Here is a 20,188-nt window from a genome sequence, read left to right as displayed (position 1 = left end):
CGTAACTTTTCCATGTGTCTTTCTTATTTTCTTTAAAAAGAAACTTAAATAAATACATACATTTGCATGATGTTTTTTTAATTTGCCTTTTTTTTTTAGCATGCTCAGTGACAGAGCGGTTAGTGCGCTCGCCTCCAACATCATGTGACCTCTCTGGGTGGAGTCTGCATGTTCTCCCTGTGCATGTGTTGGGTAAATTGGCAACTCTTAAAATGTCCCTTGTGAATGATGTGAAAGAGAGTGATGCTTGTCTGGAGCTGGCCCCCGCCCAAAGTCACTGGGATTCGTGTTTTGTTTTTTTTCCAGCTTAAAATAATTCAAAGTGAGAAATTAATAAACATTTGAAATAAAAAATCAGATTAATTTGATAAATAATTGAATGATGTGTGAACTGAAATGTTTAGTTTTGACTGAACATTAACAGCAACACACAAGTGCTGACAGCAGTGCCAAAATCTGTCCATAGTTTGATTGAATTAGTAAAACGTGTCTGAAAATATTAATTGTGATTGAAAAGACAAAATCAAAATAACTTTAAATTTAAGGCTTTTCTCTATGTAAAGAGGACATAGACATTTACAATTACATTTACAGCTTGAGACTGTACAGATTTGCTCACGCACAAGCACCATACACGGGCTACTGCACACACACTCGTCTCTGTCTTGCTCATACAAACATTCAAACAGAGGTCCAGCTCGCACACACACACACACACACACACACACACACACGCACACACACACACACGCACACACACACACACGCACACACACACACACACACACACACACACACACACACCGCAGGTACATGGTACATACAGCGTCCTGTGACGTTTCAGCCCAGTATGTCCAGGTAGACGGGCGAGGCCTTGGCCAGACTTTGCAACAGAGCGTGGATCTCCCTGATGTTCAGTCTCATGTAGGGCTCCCTCTGCCAGCAGCCCAGCATCAAATCGTACACCTCCTTGGGACAAGTCCGGGGCCGCTGCAGAACGCGGCCCTGGGTGATGCACTCAATCACCTGCAGCCAACAACCACAATCTTATCAGTTTTGACACCAGATGCCACTCACACACAAACATATGCATACTTATATACATTACTTGAGTCATGTTTTAGTTTAGTACGTAAAGTATTGCTAAATATAACTCTTATATTCTACGTCACTACATTTCTTAAAAAAGGCTCAGAGTACTTTAGTGGAGCAGCTTTCCCTGAAACTCTACTTGGATTTATTTTAGGTGTTGCTAACAACATCTGCAGCTCTTCTAAGCTTTTATGAGTCGGCTTATTCTTGCTTTTGTTTTGGAAATAGTAAATAAACTGAATATGAGCTAATTGAATTCACATGATAACCAATTCAATCTTTCCATCTACTCTTTTACACCGTGGGCTGAACAAGATTAGACCAAAATACAATTTGCCTCTCGCCTTTTGAAGTAACCTACTGTATTTTGTCATTTTTGAAGCCGTGAAATTGACATTCACAACACTTAATTGAAACGATTTGTGAAAGAGTACATTTATTACTTGAGTCATTTCTACAGCCAATGCTTCTGTACTTTAAATTCAGCAACTCATTTGACTGAGCTACTTTGACTTGTTTTGGAGCAGTATTTGACCGGGCATATCTGTACTTTTGCTTAAGTCATTTATTGTTGTATTATGTTAATTGTTGTACGTTGCACTGAATCACCAAAGCAAGTTCTTAGCCTTTCTTCACTGACAATAAACCTTTTCCGATTCTGGTTCAACGGACAGTGACAGTGACAACAGTAAAGCGGGAGATAAGCTGGTGTCGGTCTACTCTTACACCTCTTACGGGCTGAAATGACTGTTACGCTGTGAGTCTGACCTCGTTGTTGGACAGCTGGTACCAGGGCTGTTTGCCATAGGTGAAGATCTCCCACAGCACCACGCCCAGGCTCCACACGTCGCTCTCCGTGGTGAACCGCCGATACATGATGCTCTCCGGGGGCATCCAGCGGATCGGCAGCATCGTATGACCGCCCACCTACAGCCACAGAGGACTCAGATCAGCAGGCTATAACTTAACTCAAACAAACCACTGAGCTACACCTCGACTGTTTCATAATATATACTTGTTTTATTTGACAGATACAGTGATACACAAAACGTTTTAGAGTATACAGTAGGGAATCTGGTGTAGTATAGTTCAACAGTTTATATATATGTAAAGCTCATTGAAGATGTCCAGCGTCTTTATTGCTTTGTTTATTTGTGCTTCCAGATAGAGTTTATGTAATGCTTAAAGGTCTATGTTAAATTAATATATTAGTGGCGGCCCATTAATATTTATGGACTTTATGAACTTTTATTTATTTTGTTCCGTGTCATGTTCTGTGTTCAGTGTTTTTGTCTTGTTACTCATCAAACTGATAATAATAATAGTAATAATTAAAGCCGCAAGCGGCAATGATCGGCCCTCGCCACGCCGCCCCGCCGCAAGAGGAGGGGGCGCTAACGCGCCCCAATTGTCCTTTTATTACGCCTACTGCTGAATCTGTGACGCTGTCACATCTTCTCCCCTTTGTTTTACCATCAAAAAGCAATTTTATTTTGAATCCTTGGCAAAATGTGCGGCTTTGCCGCACAGACACCGTGACTCTTAGAATAAAAATGTGGATAACTTTTGATGGTCCTGAAGATGAGTCTCACCAAATTTCAGGTTAATAGGGCTGACGCCCTAAGAGGAGTTCGTGAAAGTCTAAAGTGTAAACATGTTCTGGCGATTTCCCCATTGGAATAACATGGGAGGTTTTGGTCATCGCTACAGCAAAGCCATAACATTTATGACATGGGTCTCATTTACTTTTTTGATGGGGATGATAAAATTGAGTTTTGTGTCAAATTTCATATAATTTCGCATAACTAAACATTTAACCTCCATATAAAATCTGTAGGTGGCGCTGTGGCGCCAAATTAATTTATTTCACTTCAAGTAGGTTTAGGGCAAAGAGTTTAACAACTGATTCTAATTTGACGCAATTCGGACATTATCTGCGCAAACGGCAGAAATGTTAAATTTGGGAGATTTCTGAAATTCTAGCTAAAGTTTGCGGCTTTGCCGCACAGAGACCGTGACAGGTATCAATGTAATTTGAATAACTTTTGATGTCCCACTCCTCAGTAGCATTTTCACCAAATTTCAGCTTTTTAGGGCCAACGCCCTGGGAGGAGTTCGTAAAAGTACGACGTTTAGAAAAACTCCCGAGTCATGCTTGAACCAATATGGCCGACATTTGGTTGGGCGGACGGCGTTGCCGTAATAATATTTTTTACTTCTCTTGCCACCATCTACCTCTGCGCCAAATTTCATGATTGTACGATCAGATTTTTTTTGGGTCATTTCCTATCTCTCAATGCATTTTTGGTACATTTGGGGGCGCTGACGCGCCAATTTTTTAAATTTTAGATAAGGGAAATAGCCAGAATGTAGAGAGGCACGATTTTTAGAGGTGTGCAAATTTTTGTGACTTTTCGTCAATGTTCACTGGGTGAAAAATAGGGGGGTTGGTCCCGAGAAGAAGAAGAAGAAGAAGAAGAAGAAGAAGAAGAAGAAGAAGAAGAAGAAGAAGAAGAAGAAGAAGAAGAAGAAGAAGAAGAAGAAGAAGAAGAAGAAGAAGAAGAAGAAGAAGAAGAAGAAGAAGAAGAAGAAGAAGAAGAAGAAGAAGAAGAAGAAGAAGAAGAAGAAGAAGAAGAAGAAGAAGAAAGAATAATATTCCGATGCGAAAACAACGTTTCCCATTTTTCAGATATCATGAACTATACATTTTCGGAAAGCGCTCGCGCTTTCCAACCTCATGGTGTGGGTCCCTGGTCACTGACGGGTACTTTCGTTAATTTTGAGTTTAGAGGGCCAAAAACACAAAGTGTTTTTGGCCCTCTAAACATGTCGGTGTAATACCTCATTCCCTCAACAGGCCCTCTAAACAGTAATAATGTTAAATTTTTGCATTACATGCTTATATGCACGGAACATGCAAGATATGGGGAACGTATTCGTGAGCTACTTAGGGCAAATGAGTGCTTTATATCGCGGTCGTCATCCCAATGTAAAGTGCTCGTTTAGTGCGCACTTTTGTACGGGCTTCGCCCGTTTACAACGGTAATGTTCAATTTTCCTACTACTAATTAGTATGCACTGGGCGTGCGTGAGTGAAGGAGTGCGTTAGTGAGTGTTTGGAAGTGGGCGAGCGCTTCGCGCTTAATTTCGTGCGCACTACGTGCGCACTTTTGCAGCCGTGCTTTGCACGGCCTTACGAGATTAATAGGCCTCTCGCCAGCTTGTGGCACTCGGGCCCAATAATAATAATAATAAATATAGCCGCAAGCGGCAATGATCGGCCCTCGCCACGCCGCCGCCACGCCGCAAGAGGAGGGGGCGCTAACGCGCCCCAATTGTCCTTTTATTACGCCTACTGCTGAATCTGTGACGCTGTCACATCTTCTCCCATTTTATTTTGAATTCTTGGCAAAATGTGCGGCTCTGCCGCACAGACACCGTGACTCTTTGAATGAAAATGTGGATAACTTTTGATGGTCCTGAAGATGAGTCTCACCAAATTTCAGGTTAATAGGGCTGATGCCCTGGGAGGAGTTTGTGAAAGTCTAAAGTGTAAACATGTTCTGGCGATTTCCCCATTGGAATAACATGAAAGGTTTCGGTCATCGTTACGGCAACGCCATAACAATTATGACATGGGTCTCATTGACTTTTTTGATGGGGATGCTAAAATTGAGTTGTGTGTCAAATTTCATATAATTTCGCAAAACTAAACATTTAACCTCCATATAAAATCTGTAGGGGGCGCTGTGGCGCCAAATGAATTTATTTCACTTCAAGTAGGTTTAGGGCAAAGAGTTTAACAACTGATTCTAATTTGACGCAATTCGGACTTTATCTGCGCAAACGGCAGAAATTTAAAATATGGGAGATTTCTGAAATTCTAGCTACAGTTTGCGGCTTCGCCGCACAGAGACCGTGAGAGGTATCAATGTAATTTGAATAACTTTTGATGTCCCACTCCTCAGTAGCATTTTCACCAAATTTCAGCTTTTTAGGGCCAACGCCCTTGGAGGAGTTCGTAAAAGTACGACGTTTGGAAAAACTCCGAAGTCATGTTTAGCCATTTTTGAAGCAATATGGCCGACATTTGGTTTGGCGGACGGCGTTGCCGTAATAATATTTTTTACTTCTCTTGTCACCATCTACCTCTGCGCCAAATTTCATGATTCTACGATCATATTTTTTTTGGGTTATTTCCCATCTCTCAATGCATTTTTGGTACATTTGGGGGCGCTGACGCGCCAATTTTTTTTATTTTAGAAAAAGGAAATAGCCAGAATGTAGAGAGGCACGATTTTTAGAGGCGTGCAAATTTTTGTGACTTTTCGTCAATGTTCACTGGGTGAAAAATAGGGGGGTTGGTCCCGAGAAGAAGAAGAAGAAGAAGAAGAAGAAGAATATTCCGATGCGAAAACAATGTTTCCCATTTTTCAAATATCATAAACTATACATTTTCGGAAAGCGCTCGCGCTTTCCTACCTCATGGTGTGGGTCCCTGGTCACTGACGGGTACTTTCGTTAATTTTGAGTGGGCTCCGCCCACTTTGTGTTTTTGGCCCTCTATACAGTAATAATGTTCAATTTTTGCATTACATGCTTATATGCACGGAACATGCAAGAGATGGGGAACGTATTCGTGAGCTACTTAGGGCAAATGAGTGCTTTATATGGGGATGACGACTGCGAAGCGGTCGTCATCCCAATGTAAAGTGCTCGTTTAGTGCGCACTTTTGCACGGGCTTCGCCCGTTTACAACGGTAATGTTCCATTTTCCTACTACTAATTAGTATGCACGGGGCGTGCGTGAGTGAAGGAGTGCGTTAGTGAGTGTTTGGAAGTGGGCGAGCGCTTCGCGCTCGATTTCGTGCGCACTACGTGCGCACTTTCGCAGCCGTGCTTCGCACGGCCTTACGAGATTAATAGGCTTCTCGCCAGCTTGTGGCGCTCGGGCCTAATAATACATATAAATATAAATGTGCGTTTTAAAAAAGAAAATATGATTAAATTCCCTTCTGGTATAATTTCATGAGACATCTTATCAAGCAACCATCTTAACAAATACAGTTTATATTTGATTTAAAGGTTTGCTGTTGACTGGACTCCCTTGAGGCATAGCTAGCTATCTGATGAATTCAAGTGCTTTTAGCTTTTTACAACGATGTTCTGGTGTGGTTCAGGTCTATTTTTGGCCAGCAGAGGGCATTGTGGGTCTCAAACTGAGATCTAAATACTTGGAATGTATTTAAAATAATACACTATCTAATACTAAACATGCAGCTCTACCTTCTTTCTGTAAGCAAGGGATGCATTGGAATAAAAGTGATATTGCTACAACTTTGGTGTTAGAGCCCTGCAGAAAAGATGACGTGTTCTGCATCGGGGGTGTGACAATGGCAGTGGTGAAGACAAGGTGGATCTCTGATGTAGCTGCAGAAATTATGGTGCGATGGAGAAGCGCTTAGGGATAGCATTGATAAGCTGAGGCAAACCAGAGAAGTGCTGTTACAGTATATGAGAGGGAGAAGCAAAGCAAAGCTCAACATTCAATTCACCAGCTATATTTTACACACTGAGTATCCCAGGCGATTGGTACTCACTCTGTAGTAGTCTGTGCTGTACACATCTCTGGACATGCCAAAGTCACCGATCTTGACGAGTAAGTTTTCTCCTACAAGGCAGTTCCTGGTGGCCAAGTCTCTGTGGACAAAGTGCTGAGAGGCCAAGTAGACCATGCCAGCAGCAATCTGTTGGGCAATGTGGAGCATCTGGGACTGTGTGAGCTCCACCAGGATACTGTGCTGACCGTCTGCCATGAGGATGGCGTCCGGGCCGTGAGACCTGTGCACCAGGACACAATCCGTCAGAGGGGCTTTCATAACCTCTTTTGTATTATATGCATACTGTATATTACCACAAGACAATTTTATTTTTCAAGGTTTTAACATGAGTAAGTTTCATAATTTACACATTTATTTTTTTTAACATATTTCTTTTTAACATTCATTCAATAAATTATAGAAAGCTTGGAATGGATTTGTTTGTAAATTGATTTGATGTGTCAAAACACATTTTTCTTCATTTTAGTTATTTGTGTCTATGGCTTATAGATTTTGGATCACTGCAGTTACTATTTTTCTTTTTTCTTTTATTCTAACCTGAGAAACTTGTTTAGGTCCCCGTGTTTCATGTATTCAAACACCATGATGAGTGGATCGCTCTCCTCACACACTCCATAGAAAGTGACTATGTGGTCGTGCTGCAGATTGGTCAGCAGCTCGGCCTCTCTGTAGAAGTCTGCTCGCCCGCTCTCACTGGCCTCCTTCAGCGTCTGACCACAGGAAGACAGGACCAGAGCAACAGCGTTCAATCAAAACCACTCACTCTCGAATCTGCAATGCTATCGACAGTTGGATCATATAGCTTCCTAAGAGGTACCTTGACTGCAACATGAATCTTGTCCTGGTCTGGGGTCAGGTTGTAGCACTCAGCCAGAAAGACCTTCCCAAACGCTCCTTCTCCCAGCTCTCGCTTTAACACTATGTTGTGTCTCTTGATGTGCTGGACGACTTCCAGACAAAAAGACCAACACATTTTACACAAATAGGTTCGTTGACAAACTTTTATATTATATATTATTTTGACAACGTTCTATAGACGTGTTCACTTATTTTAAGAAAACACTATAATACATTTTGCTGTTCTTGATGCCCTTTACCACAAGTCAGTGTTACGTAGGTAAGGTGCAATTCTGCTTAATCATTCTAGGCAAGAACAAATTGGTTTTGATTCATTATATTGCAAGATTACAATATAATCTTTGTTGCTCAATTTGACCATTTACCCTTGATTAAGAACTCATCCACTCTTACTACATTTGCCAGAGGCAGAACTAGTCCTCAGCTCTAGACTTATAGTTTCAAAATCCAGACCATTTGTCTTAAGTATCAGCAGACACGCCAATATGCTAACAATGTATACGCGGAGTCCGTCAGTGCATGGATTTATCCGAAAAAGTGCAGATTACCCGACATTCAGAGACCGGGTAGTAACTCACACGTGTCTGATTTCAGGATGCTGCCGGAGTTACGGAAGTACTGTGGGTTCTCAATGACAGGAATCTTTGTCATCCCAATGATCACTGCGTCTGGGCCCATCTCCGAGGACGACGGAGTGTTGTTGCCATTGGAGACGTGATGAAGAGGGCTGGCAGAGTCATCGTCATTACTGATGACAGAGGAAGAGCCTAGAGACACGGAAGAAGGAGGAGGAAAGTGAAGAGAATGGAAATTGTAGTGGGAAAAACAGGAGCATAAGTATAATTTATGGTTATCACTTATATTTGTGCAGTAAAGTAACTCCTAAAGTAAATTAACATGAGATGACGTTTGTGTGTGTTTACAATGTGGATGTGTTCCGACACACCACAAGGAACATGCCATTAAGCATTGTGATGAAATGAATATGTTAAACCCTGCGCTCACTTTTCTTGTACATTCTAATGGGGTGAGATATAAAGGAAATAGTTCTGTTGACTCGGGCTAAAAAAAATCAGTTCAGAGAACAATTTTGTGTTTCTGAAATGAAATCCCATAACCCTTTCCATATACAAATGGATTTCCCTGATCTATTTTTCTCCATTAAGATTTGATGTGATTTGTGTTCCTTTATTAATTTTGAGCTGTAATGTAATGTATAGTTTGGTTCAATTGCTAACAAAATCCAGTATTGTGCAGTACCTTTTATTCCAAACTTGGAATTTCTTCCGTATTTTAGTATTATCACCATCAAAACACAACCAGTTAAAGCAACTCCAGCTATTCCAACAACAACGTACACCTGGAAGAGGAAGAAGAAGCTTTAGTCAGCAACCTCTGTTACTGATTTACTGTGTTGGCCACAAGCCTAAATCAACTTGTCAGGGTTTATATATAAAGTTTGACATAGTTTGACAACCAACCTGTCCGCTACTGGTGGAAATGAGCATTAATGCTAAAACCTACAAAGAACTACAATATCTGAACATGCTACTTTTCACTTTCTTTTTCTAAACATACATTGCGATGCTGAGTATAATAATAATAATAATAACTTTTATTTATATAGCGCTTTTCAGTGACCCAAAGACGCTGAAATGTACATATTTTATCTTAAGAATCACATACTGCAACGCTATCATCCAGCGGTGAGGGATCTGCAACCCATAAAACATGGTAAGTTACATTTAACGGGGAGGAAATACATTTACATGTTCTATGAATTTGGAAAAGCATACCTGTGGCATCTGTTTGATGCAAAGATGGAACAAGAACAGTTTGATTAAGGAACAATATGAAAAACACTATTTTGGATTTGTCTTCTTTGTACTCACCATAGTAGTCATCCTCATCTGAAAAACAACACACCATAATTATTACTTATCAGCCTAAATCAAATGCAACATAAACACATTCTCTGCTCTGACCTTTGATTCCTCTGGTCTGACCCCTTATTCCTCTGCTTTGACCACTTATTCTTCTGCTCTGATCTTATTCCTCAGCTATGACCTCTGATTCTTCTGCTCTGACCCTTTATTCCTCTGCTCTGACCCCTTATTCCTCTGCTCTGACCCCTTATTCCTCTGCTCTGACTCCTTATTCCTCTGCTCTGACCTCTTATTTCTCTGGTCTGACCCTCTATTTCTCTGCTCTGACCCCTTATTCCTCTGCTCTGACCTCTTATGCCTCTCCTCTGACCCCTTATTCCTCTGCTCTGACCTCTTATGCCTCTGCTATGACCTTATTCCTCTGCTCTGACCTCTTATTCCTCTGCTCTGACCTCTTATAAAGAATATCTTCTGAACTGTAAACTGCATTTTGCTTTTACTAAATACATAGTAAATGGTTAAATAGTCTTATGTGGACATGTGAAGTAGAAGTGTTGAATTGTACCTGGAGGGTCGAGTTTGGGTGGTTTGATAAACTGGGCAGTGATGTTCTTAACGTCCCGTCCATACTCATTCTTTGCCACAAGTCTGTAAACCCCGTTGTGGATGTGAGTGGGGTTGACCAGCTGCAGACAGCCGTGGTCTTCACTCTCTGTGGATTCATGGATCATGGTGCGAATGTAGTCTTGTTCTTGAAGGGGGATGTTCTCGTGGTACCACTGCAGCTCAGGTTTGGGGTTTCCGATTACACTGAATGGGATGCACCAGTGGTGGTCTCGTTCAGGAGGCAGCAGCTGCTGTATTGTAGGGGCGACTGACATGGAGGCAATAGGAGAGTGATCACACAGTGGCAGAGGATAAAACAGGGGGAACACTTACGGTTAATAAAAAATATGGCTGACATTCTATTTCAAAGGTCACTAATGACTTTTTAGAAGATAAAAGACATGTTGATGCATCAACTCTATGCTCTCCTTTGATGCTTTCACTTGTTCTAGAATATGTTGCAGAAAGACTGAAAATTTACTGAGTTTGTGTCTAAATGACTTAGAGACAAAATGTGTGTTATTTTAATGTTGTTTGTTTGTATGTTGTGTGTGTACATTTTGTGTGTGTACACTGTGTGTGTGTACACTGTGTGTGTGTACACTTTGTGTGTGTACACTGTGTGTGTGTACACTTTGTGTGTCTACACTTTGTGTGTGTACACTTTGTGTGTGTACACTGTGTGTTTGTACACTTTGTGTGTGTACACTTTGTGTGTACACTTTGTGTGTTTACACTTTGTGTGTGTACACTGTGTGTGTACACTTTGTGTGTCTACACTTTGTGTGTGTACACTTTGTGTGTACACTTTGTGTGTGTATACTTTGTGTGTCTACACTTTGTGTGTGTACACTTTGTGTGTGTACACTTTGTGTGTGTATACTTTGTGTGTCTACACTTTGTGTGTGTACACTTTGTGTGTGTACACTTTGTGTGTGTATACTTTGTGTGTCTACACTTTGTGTGTGTACACTTTGTGTGTGTACACTTTGTGTGTGTATACTTTGTGTGTCTACACTTTGTGTGTGTACACTTTGTGTGTGTACACTTTGTGTGTGTATACTTTGTGTGTCTACACTTTGTGTGTGTACACTTTGTGTGTGTACACTTTGTGTGTGTATACTTTGTGTGTCTACACTTTGTGTGTGTACACTTTGTGTGTGTACACTTTGTGTGTGTACACTTTGCTGCCTCTTGGCCAGGACTCCCTTAGAAAGAGGTGTATAATCTCAATGGGACTCTCATTGTAAACAAAGGTTAAAAAAGTTTTCTTTCCGTTTTATTGACTTGGCATTACAAAGCGTATAATGGGTTGGTAGAACGGGGAGGACATTCAGCAAATTGTCAATGCCGGGAATCAATCTTACAGCGCCGAGGCTGGCGCAGAGACTTGTATTTGTGCTGCAGCTTAGACTTCTTGACTACCAGGCAGCTAGTTGACATTGAATAAAGAACAACAAATACTACAAATAATTTCATTACTCTAATTCATCTAATTCATGTTTTTAGTCATTTATTTAGTCGTTCTATTATGTAGACTAGCACAAAGCTTTTGCTGTTGAACTACCGGTAATGTAATTCTAAGTCCAGTTCCTGCTCCATATTATTTATTACTGTTATATAACATCTATGGGACTGAACCTATGCCTTAAGGATGTTACGTTTCAAGTGTTCAAGCTTGTTTTAAACAAAGCACTCTTATGTGGGTCTCACTCTGCCGGGAGTGCGACACTCAACTTAATCTAATTACACAAAATAGTTTTGGTCTTAAGTTGATTATTCCAGAGACACATGTTGTGTTTTTAATAATATTTTAGCAAAAGTAAAGGCAGTGCAGTAGATTTGGAGTAATGTATTGTCAGAGATGAAAGCAGAATCTACAAATTAAGACAAATGTTGGTAAACTAAGGATGGACAGGAGAAATGAGGAACTCTACAGTAGGAGGTAACATAAACAGGAAGTCGGGAGAGTTAGCACAATTTTCTGGAAGACATAATGACAGAAACAATAATTAACAATAATAAACCAAGGAGCTTTCGCTGGAAAAAAACATGCATTATAGTGACATGTGCTGAACATAATCTCCAAAGACATGAGGACAATTGGATAAACTCACTGCAACTGTAAGTAAAAAGCATGATTCAGAAAATTAGCATTCACAGTAACAATTAACACTTACAGAGGATGTTAAGCTGGAGCGTGGCCTCTGACTGACCGACCATGTTCTCTGCACTGCATGTGATCACACGGCCATTATCCACTGGAGACAGGCCCAACAGGGTGAGGCTGCTCTCTGTGTCTGCCTCCTCGGTCTGAGAGTAAAACAATGTTAATTTTTTAGTTATGAAAAGAATATGAGAAGATTAAACCATCTCAAGTGGGAAAGCACTCACTTCATGGTGGGTGTACAGCACGTCGATGTTCCACTCGATCTGAGGAGCTGGAGAACCAGAGGCTTTGCACAACGCTCGGACATCACGGCCCTGCATCTCCGTAACTGTGGTGGGAGCCACTACAACTCTGGGAATCTCTGGAGAAGACAAGGTAAGGCAAAAAAAATAAGATCTCGTTTAAAGTAGATACATTTCCCCCGCCATGAAAGAGACATTGTGGCATTACTGCAGTCTGGTGGTGTGAGGTTAAAAAAGTCGTGTGGAACTCCTTCCTCATCAATACATTTCAACTCTTGGCTCTCCATTTCCTCTTGGGGCCGCAGTTTGATCCACAAGTTCTCACAAACACAGTCCAAAGGGTTACCAGAGAGGAAGAGCCTAAATAAAGGATCAGCCCTTATAAATATCATTCTGAGAAACACACATTACCTTAAAAACAACCTATGTGACTTACGTGTAAGTGTTTAACAAGTTCTGAAATATCTTCCATGATAAAGTTGATATGTTATTGTCTCTTAAATCTCTGTAAGAAAAATGTAAATAAAGAAATACATGAATAATGTAAACAAATATTACTTTGAGGGGAGTGAAAGAATACTTACACATATTGAAGTCTGGTATTGTTGTAAAATGCATCAACTGATATATTGATCAACTTTGTTCTTGTAACTGTGCTATAAAGGAAAAAAGAGAGTTTTATGTTAACATTAACTGTCAGTATGTCTCCAACCTGCAAATGACACCATGACTTCCAGTATAACTCACAATAATGTTTCTTATTAGATTAATAATAATGCAAAGTAACACAATTGTGTGCATTATTCATTCGCTCCTCAGTCACACAAGGCAGGCTTCAAGTCCTCGCCTGAATGTCGCAATGACACAGACACAAAGGCAGGACCACTAGCCACTCTCGGCCCAATATGTTTCATACTTACAGGTTTCTGAGGTTTATGTAGTGCCTTAAACTGCTGTCGTCAATGACAAATAGTCTGTTCTGATTGGCAATATATCTGTAAAACATGGGGAAGAAACATCATTACATTCACTTTTTAACAACAGTCAGTGTCTTTTTTATTAAAGGTATTTTAGAGTCAGAGTCAATGCAGTAGATGGACACTTTCCTAGGCTTTAATTTGGCTGAATGGACATAACTGTATTCCACATCTGCAAGACTGCAGCACCTTTACTTTATTGAGGTCATACTCAATGTAGTAGGCCTAGTAAACGTCAACTTTAGTTCAGTGTAGCATCACATTTGATCAGGTTGTCTAGTGATTAACTGGAGGGGCCGGTTTCACAGTCTTCAGATGCTGATATTCCAGTAATGACAACACAGGCCTGAACTAAAGCCAGGTTTGGTGCTCTTGTGTCCTACAGCCTCACATTACACAGTTATTATTATTTATTTTTTTATACGAATACTTGTCGAGTAGAATACGAGACATTACTTTCAGTGGCTCGACATTTGGCCTTCTGCATGTGCTACAAGTAAAGCCTAAGTAACCACGTCGAATCCAAAGACGCCTTACGCGCGCTCTCTCCATCATTACGCACAAACACTCACGCACGCAAAACAGGCAAACATACGAAGCACACCGTGTGTGACGAGCACAGGAATAAACCCTTTTATACTTATGAATATAAAAGGCTTTTAGGCCTAATTACTGCCATTGAAAACAATTAGTCTATAGTAGGCAAAACAATGTTATGTTCGCTTACGCACGAGGCGGCTTCTAAAGGCCTGTTGATGATTGTAAAACGTGAGGATCCCATCACATCATTACGACTCATGACTGACAGCGTTACCCCTTAAGACAGAACACGCATTTGCACTTACATCTCTGTGATGTTTTCCATGTCATCTATCGTGAGAAAGGGGAAATCCTCGATCCCCGGCTCCGAATCGACACAAACAACCCTGGTGATGGTGCAAGTGCATGATTTGGGGCAAGCGTCACAGAACCTCCACAGCCCCATCAAAGCCAAAAACAACCCGACCCGAGCCATGCCATATCCCCCTGCTCTTGAGTCCATGGCGGGTTCCAACGAGATCCACTCTCCTCCGTATGAACGTCTCCAAGCTGCACTCCCCACGTCTCTGGTCAAAAAAATAACCCGACAGACTAACGTCGTGAGGATACGCAGAGTCCACGGTTTTGATTTCAGGTTGCCATGGACCGGCCTTCCCTTCTCCGCAGAGCCGCGATCACACTACTGCATATCGATACCGTGAAGCAAGGTGGTGTCAAGTGGTCCGTCCTGGTGCAGCCGCTGCCGCCGCCGCCGCTGCCGCTGCTGCTGTCTCCGCGCGCGCCCCTGCGTGCACGTCAAACAAATAGTATTGCGCCAGATGTTGAGACGCCGATAGAAATGTGCCTTGTGAATATGATGCGGGCCGATGATGGAGAGGATAACGCGAACACGGGCGACAGCGGCGTGGAAGATGCGCGGTGATTGTGAATTGCCTAGCTGCGCCGTACGTGGATGCACCGAGAGAGACGCGCGCACACCTACAGCCTACACACGGACACGGCTCAGACACACGGCCGCGGAGCCCTGGAGATGTGATTGTTATATGTGGAAGTCTGTGTGGTTATTATGTGGGGTTGTGAGTGTGGTTTGATCCGATAAACAGCAGCTTTCAGGATGAGCGGTGATGACCTGCGTTGTTTTATTCAGCCTTATTTGTGTTTTGTTTACTATGCAGTGTAGAAAGTGAAGGCCTTGACTATAGCGCGTTCCCCCCCTTCATGACCACTCTTAAACGGTTTGTGATTAGGCATATAGTGTGACGTACAGTTGACGCACACGACTGGCTGAAAAATAATTAGGCGATATGTCTGAAAGCATTTACTGACCGAATAACTAAAGATGCCAAATACAAATTAATCAAGATTGCAGTGATTTTAATAGGATAGGCAAAGATTTTGTAGTTTGGTGCCATATAAAAATGGTGTTACATTATCACACTTCTTAGCATTGATCACTGATTTAGATCTATAAATCATAGTTTATTCTATCAGTGGATTTCAGAATTTCACTCATTGAGTGTCTGCGTCATAAAGCAGACGCTATTAGTTCTGCTGTTTTTTATTTTTATTATATTTTCCAATTTTTTTTCTGATTTTTGGCGCGTTTCAACTCTGCAACCGATTTCAACAAGTTATACCTCCATCTTAGGGATGCTATTGCTTTTGACATGTGTACATGTTGTACTTTTTGCAGTATTTGCCAAAGTATCAGTACTTTTTTCCCATTGAAATGAACGGGACATTGAACACAATTCAGTTTTTCAACAAATATTCAACCTTCCACACTTCAAAACACTTTCAACAAATTCACAATTGAACAAATAAGTACTTACACACTTGTTGTAGTATTAGAGTCAACCTTTTTCACAAATTTTGCACACTACACTTATTTACGCAACTAAACTACATCCACAGCTTAAACAAACTAGTACTAGAGCTTAAGATTAAAGTCTAAAGAATAAAGTCTAAAGAATAAAGTCTTTACTACACACATGTTAGTAATTTTACGCTCGCAATGGCTTCAGCCATTGCACATTGTCTAGTTTAAGTAGGTGAGTTCACAGGACATCTCAACGTTCTAAACTGTCTCTGTTATGGCCTTTTACATGATACAGATGTTTTGGACCTGGTTTAGAGGCCTATATGTAATTACTGGGCTCATCCACATGAAACAAAAACAAATCTATCTTTGGTGACACCACCAGACAAACTACTGTCAATGAATAAACACATAAATAAATAAAACAAGTTTAATACCATACTGTGAAAACAAGCAGGTTAGGGACTCTCCACCAGAAAACCTACATATTGAACTTTTAAATTGTAGATAAAATGTTGAGGCATAGAAATAATAATAAAAAGTAATAGTTTTTTTTTTTTTTTTTTTTTAAACCTTATCACATTTGGAATTTCTCTCAGTTAATAATTGAAACAGTAACTTTTACATCCATATCAGATTTTTGCGCATTCTGATGACGGCAATTTAAATGGTCTGTTAATGCACTGGTCTAGTGTTACTTTTTACTTTTTATTTTTTGTAGTCAATTGTTAACCTGACCTGATTTAGTCCTGTTTTAGACATGTGTGGACAGTAACTAATTACAGTTAAATGTTAGCATGCAATTTTAATTAGTTACATTTAAAAATCATATCTCGAGTAAACCAGCATAAGTCCTAAGCGGCCCTGTTCGGTTGTCTCATGGCTGTATTTGCATCTTCCCACAGCTACAAACACTCAAAACTACACTGTGTTGCATGTGCTGATCGACAAAACAACTAAATTCAGTTCAAACTATTTCATTTCTGAAATTTTGCATAAAATATTGATCCAAAATTATACTAAACTTACGTTAACTAGTAACACTCTGAGTACTTTGTTGTTGTTGTACTTTTATTTTTAAGTATAGTTTTGGCAGCTCTACCTCTAAATGTAATTGAGTACATTTTAGCCATTTAACTGTAGTTTTACCTCCAGTGCCTTTAGACCTATAGATCTGCATTACTCGGAAGCCAAACGTTTGAGAACCTGAACTAACCTATAAGTGGCCAATGTCAGAGGATTTAAAACAAGCAAATGTTTTACGCATGCCCTTTTTGTTATATGTTGCTGCTATTATTTTTCATTGATGTGTGTTGCACCTTAATGCCAAGCAAGTCCCTTGTTTGTGATTTCTGTTTACTGACAATGCCAATAAACCCCTTTGTGATTCTGATAGTTCTGGAGTGCACTTATGCGGTGACAATCTCCTGCTATACCAGCTGGTGGCACACTTGTCCAGTTCCTTTATTAGAGTAATGTTCACACAGAATCCTTCCAGGTGAAGGCATTTCTGGAGCAGTGCAAATAAGCTATAACCTTCACATAAATAAATGGGCCGCTGAAATTTATTTGTACTGAAAGTCAAAGGACACTGCATGATCCAAGCGGCATCCACATGTTTTTGTTTCAAATGTTTATACAAATGTTACAGATTAAGGTCTATTCTGTGGTGAAACGGGACCTCACATTGTTGAAATCTGTCCCCTTTTGATAGTGTTTCCACGTCTCAGTTTCATAAATTCCTCATGTTTGTCCCACTCACCAAAAGCTCTTATCACAGTGAGGCTGGTGCTTACATTTTCATTTATTCGACACATTTTTCCCATCCCTCATTGTTGTGTCTCAAAATGGTTGCACTCTCATCGCCTTTACCCCCTGTGCTTTGCCGTCTGCTCTGTTGGACTCAACCCCAGTCCCTTTTGTAACCAATATCCTCAGTCAGCCTTAGTAGATCACCTCCCTTTACAAATCATTGCAAATCATTTTTGTTTCATGCAGAAATTGTTCTTTTTTTCAAGGTTTTTCTGTGTGGGTTATACAGCATTCTGTTTATGTACAGTACAATGCTCAATATGTAATCCCCAGTGGCTATGAATTGTCATACATTTTATATTTACATTGGTTTTGTCATACTGAGATATTTAATTGCAAAACAAATATACCTAATTGTTTTGAAACTTTGTGTTGAGAGATTAAATGTTTTTGGGATATGAATAAGTTAGAAAAAATGTGTAAGATGTCCTCTGCAAGTTGTTTTCTTTTCTGTTTGTATGGCTTCTTTTCTTGTATATTTTAGAATCCTGTTGTGTTGGATCTTTTGGGGACATTCTTCTAAAAGCAATTTACACTATTGGAGAGGTATTCAACTGAAAATAATTGTTTCATTAAAAAATCATCTCAGAAAATGACCGTAACATTGTTTAAGTAGCAACAATGACGACGTGGCTGTTTATATCAAAGCTTGGCTAAAAGCTGCTAAAACGATAGAGCTGACTAAAGTGGGCAGGTTGTTTTCAAGTTCAGGGAAGGACGTTTTGTATGGATTTGAGTTGTTGTTTTATTTATTTATTTATTTTTTACAATAAAATACCAAAATCTCCATCAATGAAGTGGTGTTGGTGGAAGAAATACGATTGTGCTGTATATTGTGTTGAAGTAATTATGAAGTTGGTGTCTGACGTAGCTCAGATTTGGATGGCATACACACTTTATTCATTGTATTTGAATACCTCACAATCATACTTTTGTTTTAGACTGTTACTGTTTTGCTTGTTGTGGGAAAAGTGATGATTTGAGGCCTCGCCAACGTCCTCCTGCACCCAGCAGAGGGGCACAAGGCAGCAGCAGAGCTCACAACCTCCTCTGCTTCAAAAAACACTTTCAAACTTGTTTTCTTTCTTTTCTTTAAATGTGTTGTTTATTTGTGAAGAAGGCAAGGCAAGGAAAGTTTATTTGTAGAGCACATTTCATACACAAGGCAATTCAAAGTGCTTCACACAGCAGGAAAAATGAATAAAAACAGAAATACAATAAAATTAACTAAATAAAAAATAAAAAACACCTAGCCCGCCAGGTCCTAAAGGTTCTTGCACAACTCCTACCATAACAGTGGGTATGAAAGGCCAAACTTTGTGTTTATTACAAATATTAAATTCATACTTTATTACACAATTCAGATACTGCTTGTCAGAGAGTGAAATAATCCGTGTTTTGTCTGTAGTAATGGAAGAGTCAGAGGAGAACACTGGGCTTCAACACAATCACACTCTTCTGTTGCAAAAACAAAAGCTTGCACGAGATGCTGGAATTTATAACAATAAAAGCGTCCGACTATTGCGTGAGCTCAAGATGGTGTTCTGCTGTGCATTTTTATGTTTATGTGCAGATTGGGGCCTGCTGTTGCCTAGCAACAGATATCTCCTTGGTAACAGATACTGATGCTCAGTCTGGGTGAAATCAAAGGAGGGTTTTTTGGAGTTCAGGCTATACTCATAACAAAGTCAAATATCCTGCATTTGAGAATGGTTACATGTGAGTAATATAGATAATAATAGGTATTATTATGGTTATGTTATAGTAACAGCTGTGTGATGTTGAAGAATGACATTTGTTCAAAGTTCACTTCTTGAAACATTTTGTGTTTCTATAAAATTATGTGAATAGGAAGTTTTCTCCCTGTAGTATTAAAATGTAACATACATAGATCATGATTTAAAATTTTGTTCGTTAGTAACCACAATATATATCTAAAATGGCTTAATAATAGAAACAGGTCGATTGACTTCCTGTCAATGCATCTGTTTCTATTATTATTCTGCCAGCAGCGGATATTCATTTTTGGAATTGTGGAATTGGACACCATGATTTATTCTAGTATTTATCTGAATGGAGCAGGGCCTACTGAATAAAGCTGTAGAGGTGTTCTAAGTTTAACACATAATTGCTTAATTCCTAGACAACATGAATCACTCTCCAATCCCATTCCTTTTGTTTACATAGTTTTATTTATAATTCATTTGAGATTCTGTCACAAATCAATATTTGCCCATACTCATTCCCTGTCGTAAGCCAGTCATAAAGATGATGAATACTAGTTAATTATGACTCATTTTATTAATTTGGCCAAAATAGCTCACTGGCTCCGTCACTGGTAAAGGTGCCAAAGAATCATCAGATGCGCCTAAGTCTCGACATCGATCAAGATGGGTGAACCACTAGAGGGCTCTGAGGACCACATCATTACTCCATAAGACCAGATAATACAGTAGATAGTATAAGTCTTTTTTTTAAGTTAAAGGAGACATATTATGTTAAGTGGACTTTTATGAGCTTTTAACCATGTTAAAACATCATCATCAGCTAACTGAGAATTGTATT

The 20,188-nt window shown here is 40.0% G+C and overlaps 1 protein-coding gene across 1 annotated transcript; it reads right to left on the bottom strand.

Moving 5' to 3' along the window:
* Positions 1-455: 455 nt before the first annotated feature.
* Positions 456-14,571, bottom strand: ntrk2b (neurotrophic tyrosine kinase, receptor, type 2b). Its single transcript, XM_072454721.1, has 16 exons — positions 14,298-14,571; positions 13,396-13,470; positions 13,060-13,131; positions 12,912-12,980; positions 12,684-12,835; positions 12,458-12,594; positions 12,244-12,376; positions 9,996-10,331; positions 9,258-9,286; positions 8,832-8,931; positions 8,150-8,338; positions 7,531-7,661; positions 7,251-7,423; positions 6,693-6,933; positions 1,861-2,019; positions 456-1,026 (listed from the first exon to the last, which is right to left on the bottom strand). The coding sequence occupies exons 1-16, from the start codon at positions 14,492-14,494 to the stop codon at positions 841-843; spliced, it is 2,379 nt and encodes a 792-aa protein (XP_072310822.1). The 5' UTR covers positions 14,495-14,571; the 3' UTR covers positions 456-840.
* Between the last annotated feature and the right edge of the window lie 5,617 nt (positions 14,572-20,188).

This window comes from Eucyclogobius newberryi, unplaced genomic scaffold (assembly GCF_026437365.1).
Source record: "Eucyclogobius newberryi isolate DKJ021-1_F unplaced genomic scaffold, fEucNew1.0.hap1 SCAF_2, whole genome shotgun sequence".
Taxonomy (NCBI): domain Eukaryota; kingdom Metazoa; phylum Chordata; class Actinopteri; order Gobiiformes; family Gobiidae; genus Eucyclogobius; species Eucyclogobius newberryi.
Note: the sequence above shows the minus strand (reverse complement) of the source record. Positions and strands in the feature narration are given on the sequence as shown.

Bases quoted from the DNA above. Each gene is read 5' to 3' on its own strand.
- ntrk2b (XM_072454721.1), bottom strand. From the start codon at position 14,494: ATGGACTCAAGAGCAGGGGGATATGGCATGGCTCGGGTCGGGTTGTTT. The intron at 6,934-7,250 runs GTTAGAATAAAA...CCTGGTGCACAG, and splicing joins GACCTAAACAAGTTTCTCAG to GTCTCACGGCCCGGACGCCA. The intron at 2,020-6,692 runs GTGAGTACCAAT...CTGTGGCTGTAG, and splicing joins ACAGCACAGACTACTACAGA to GTGGGCGGTCATACGATGCT.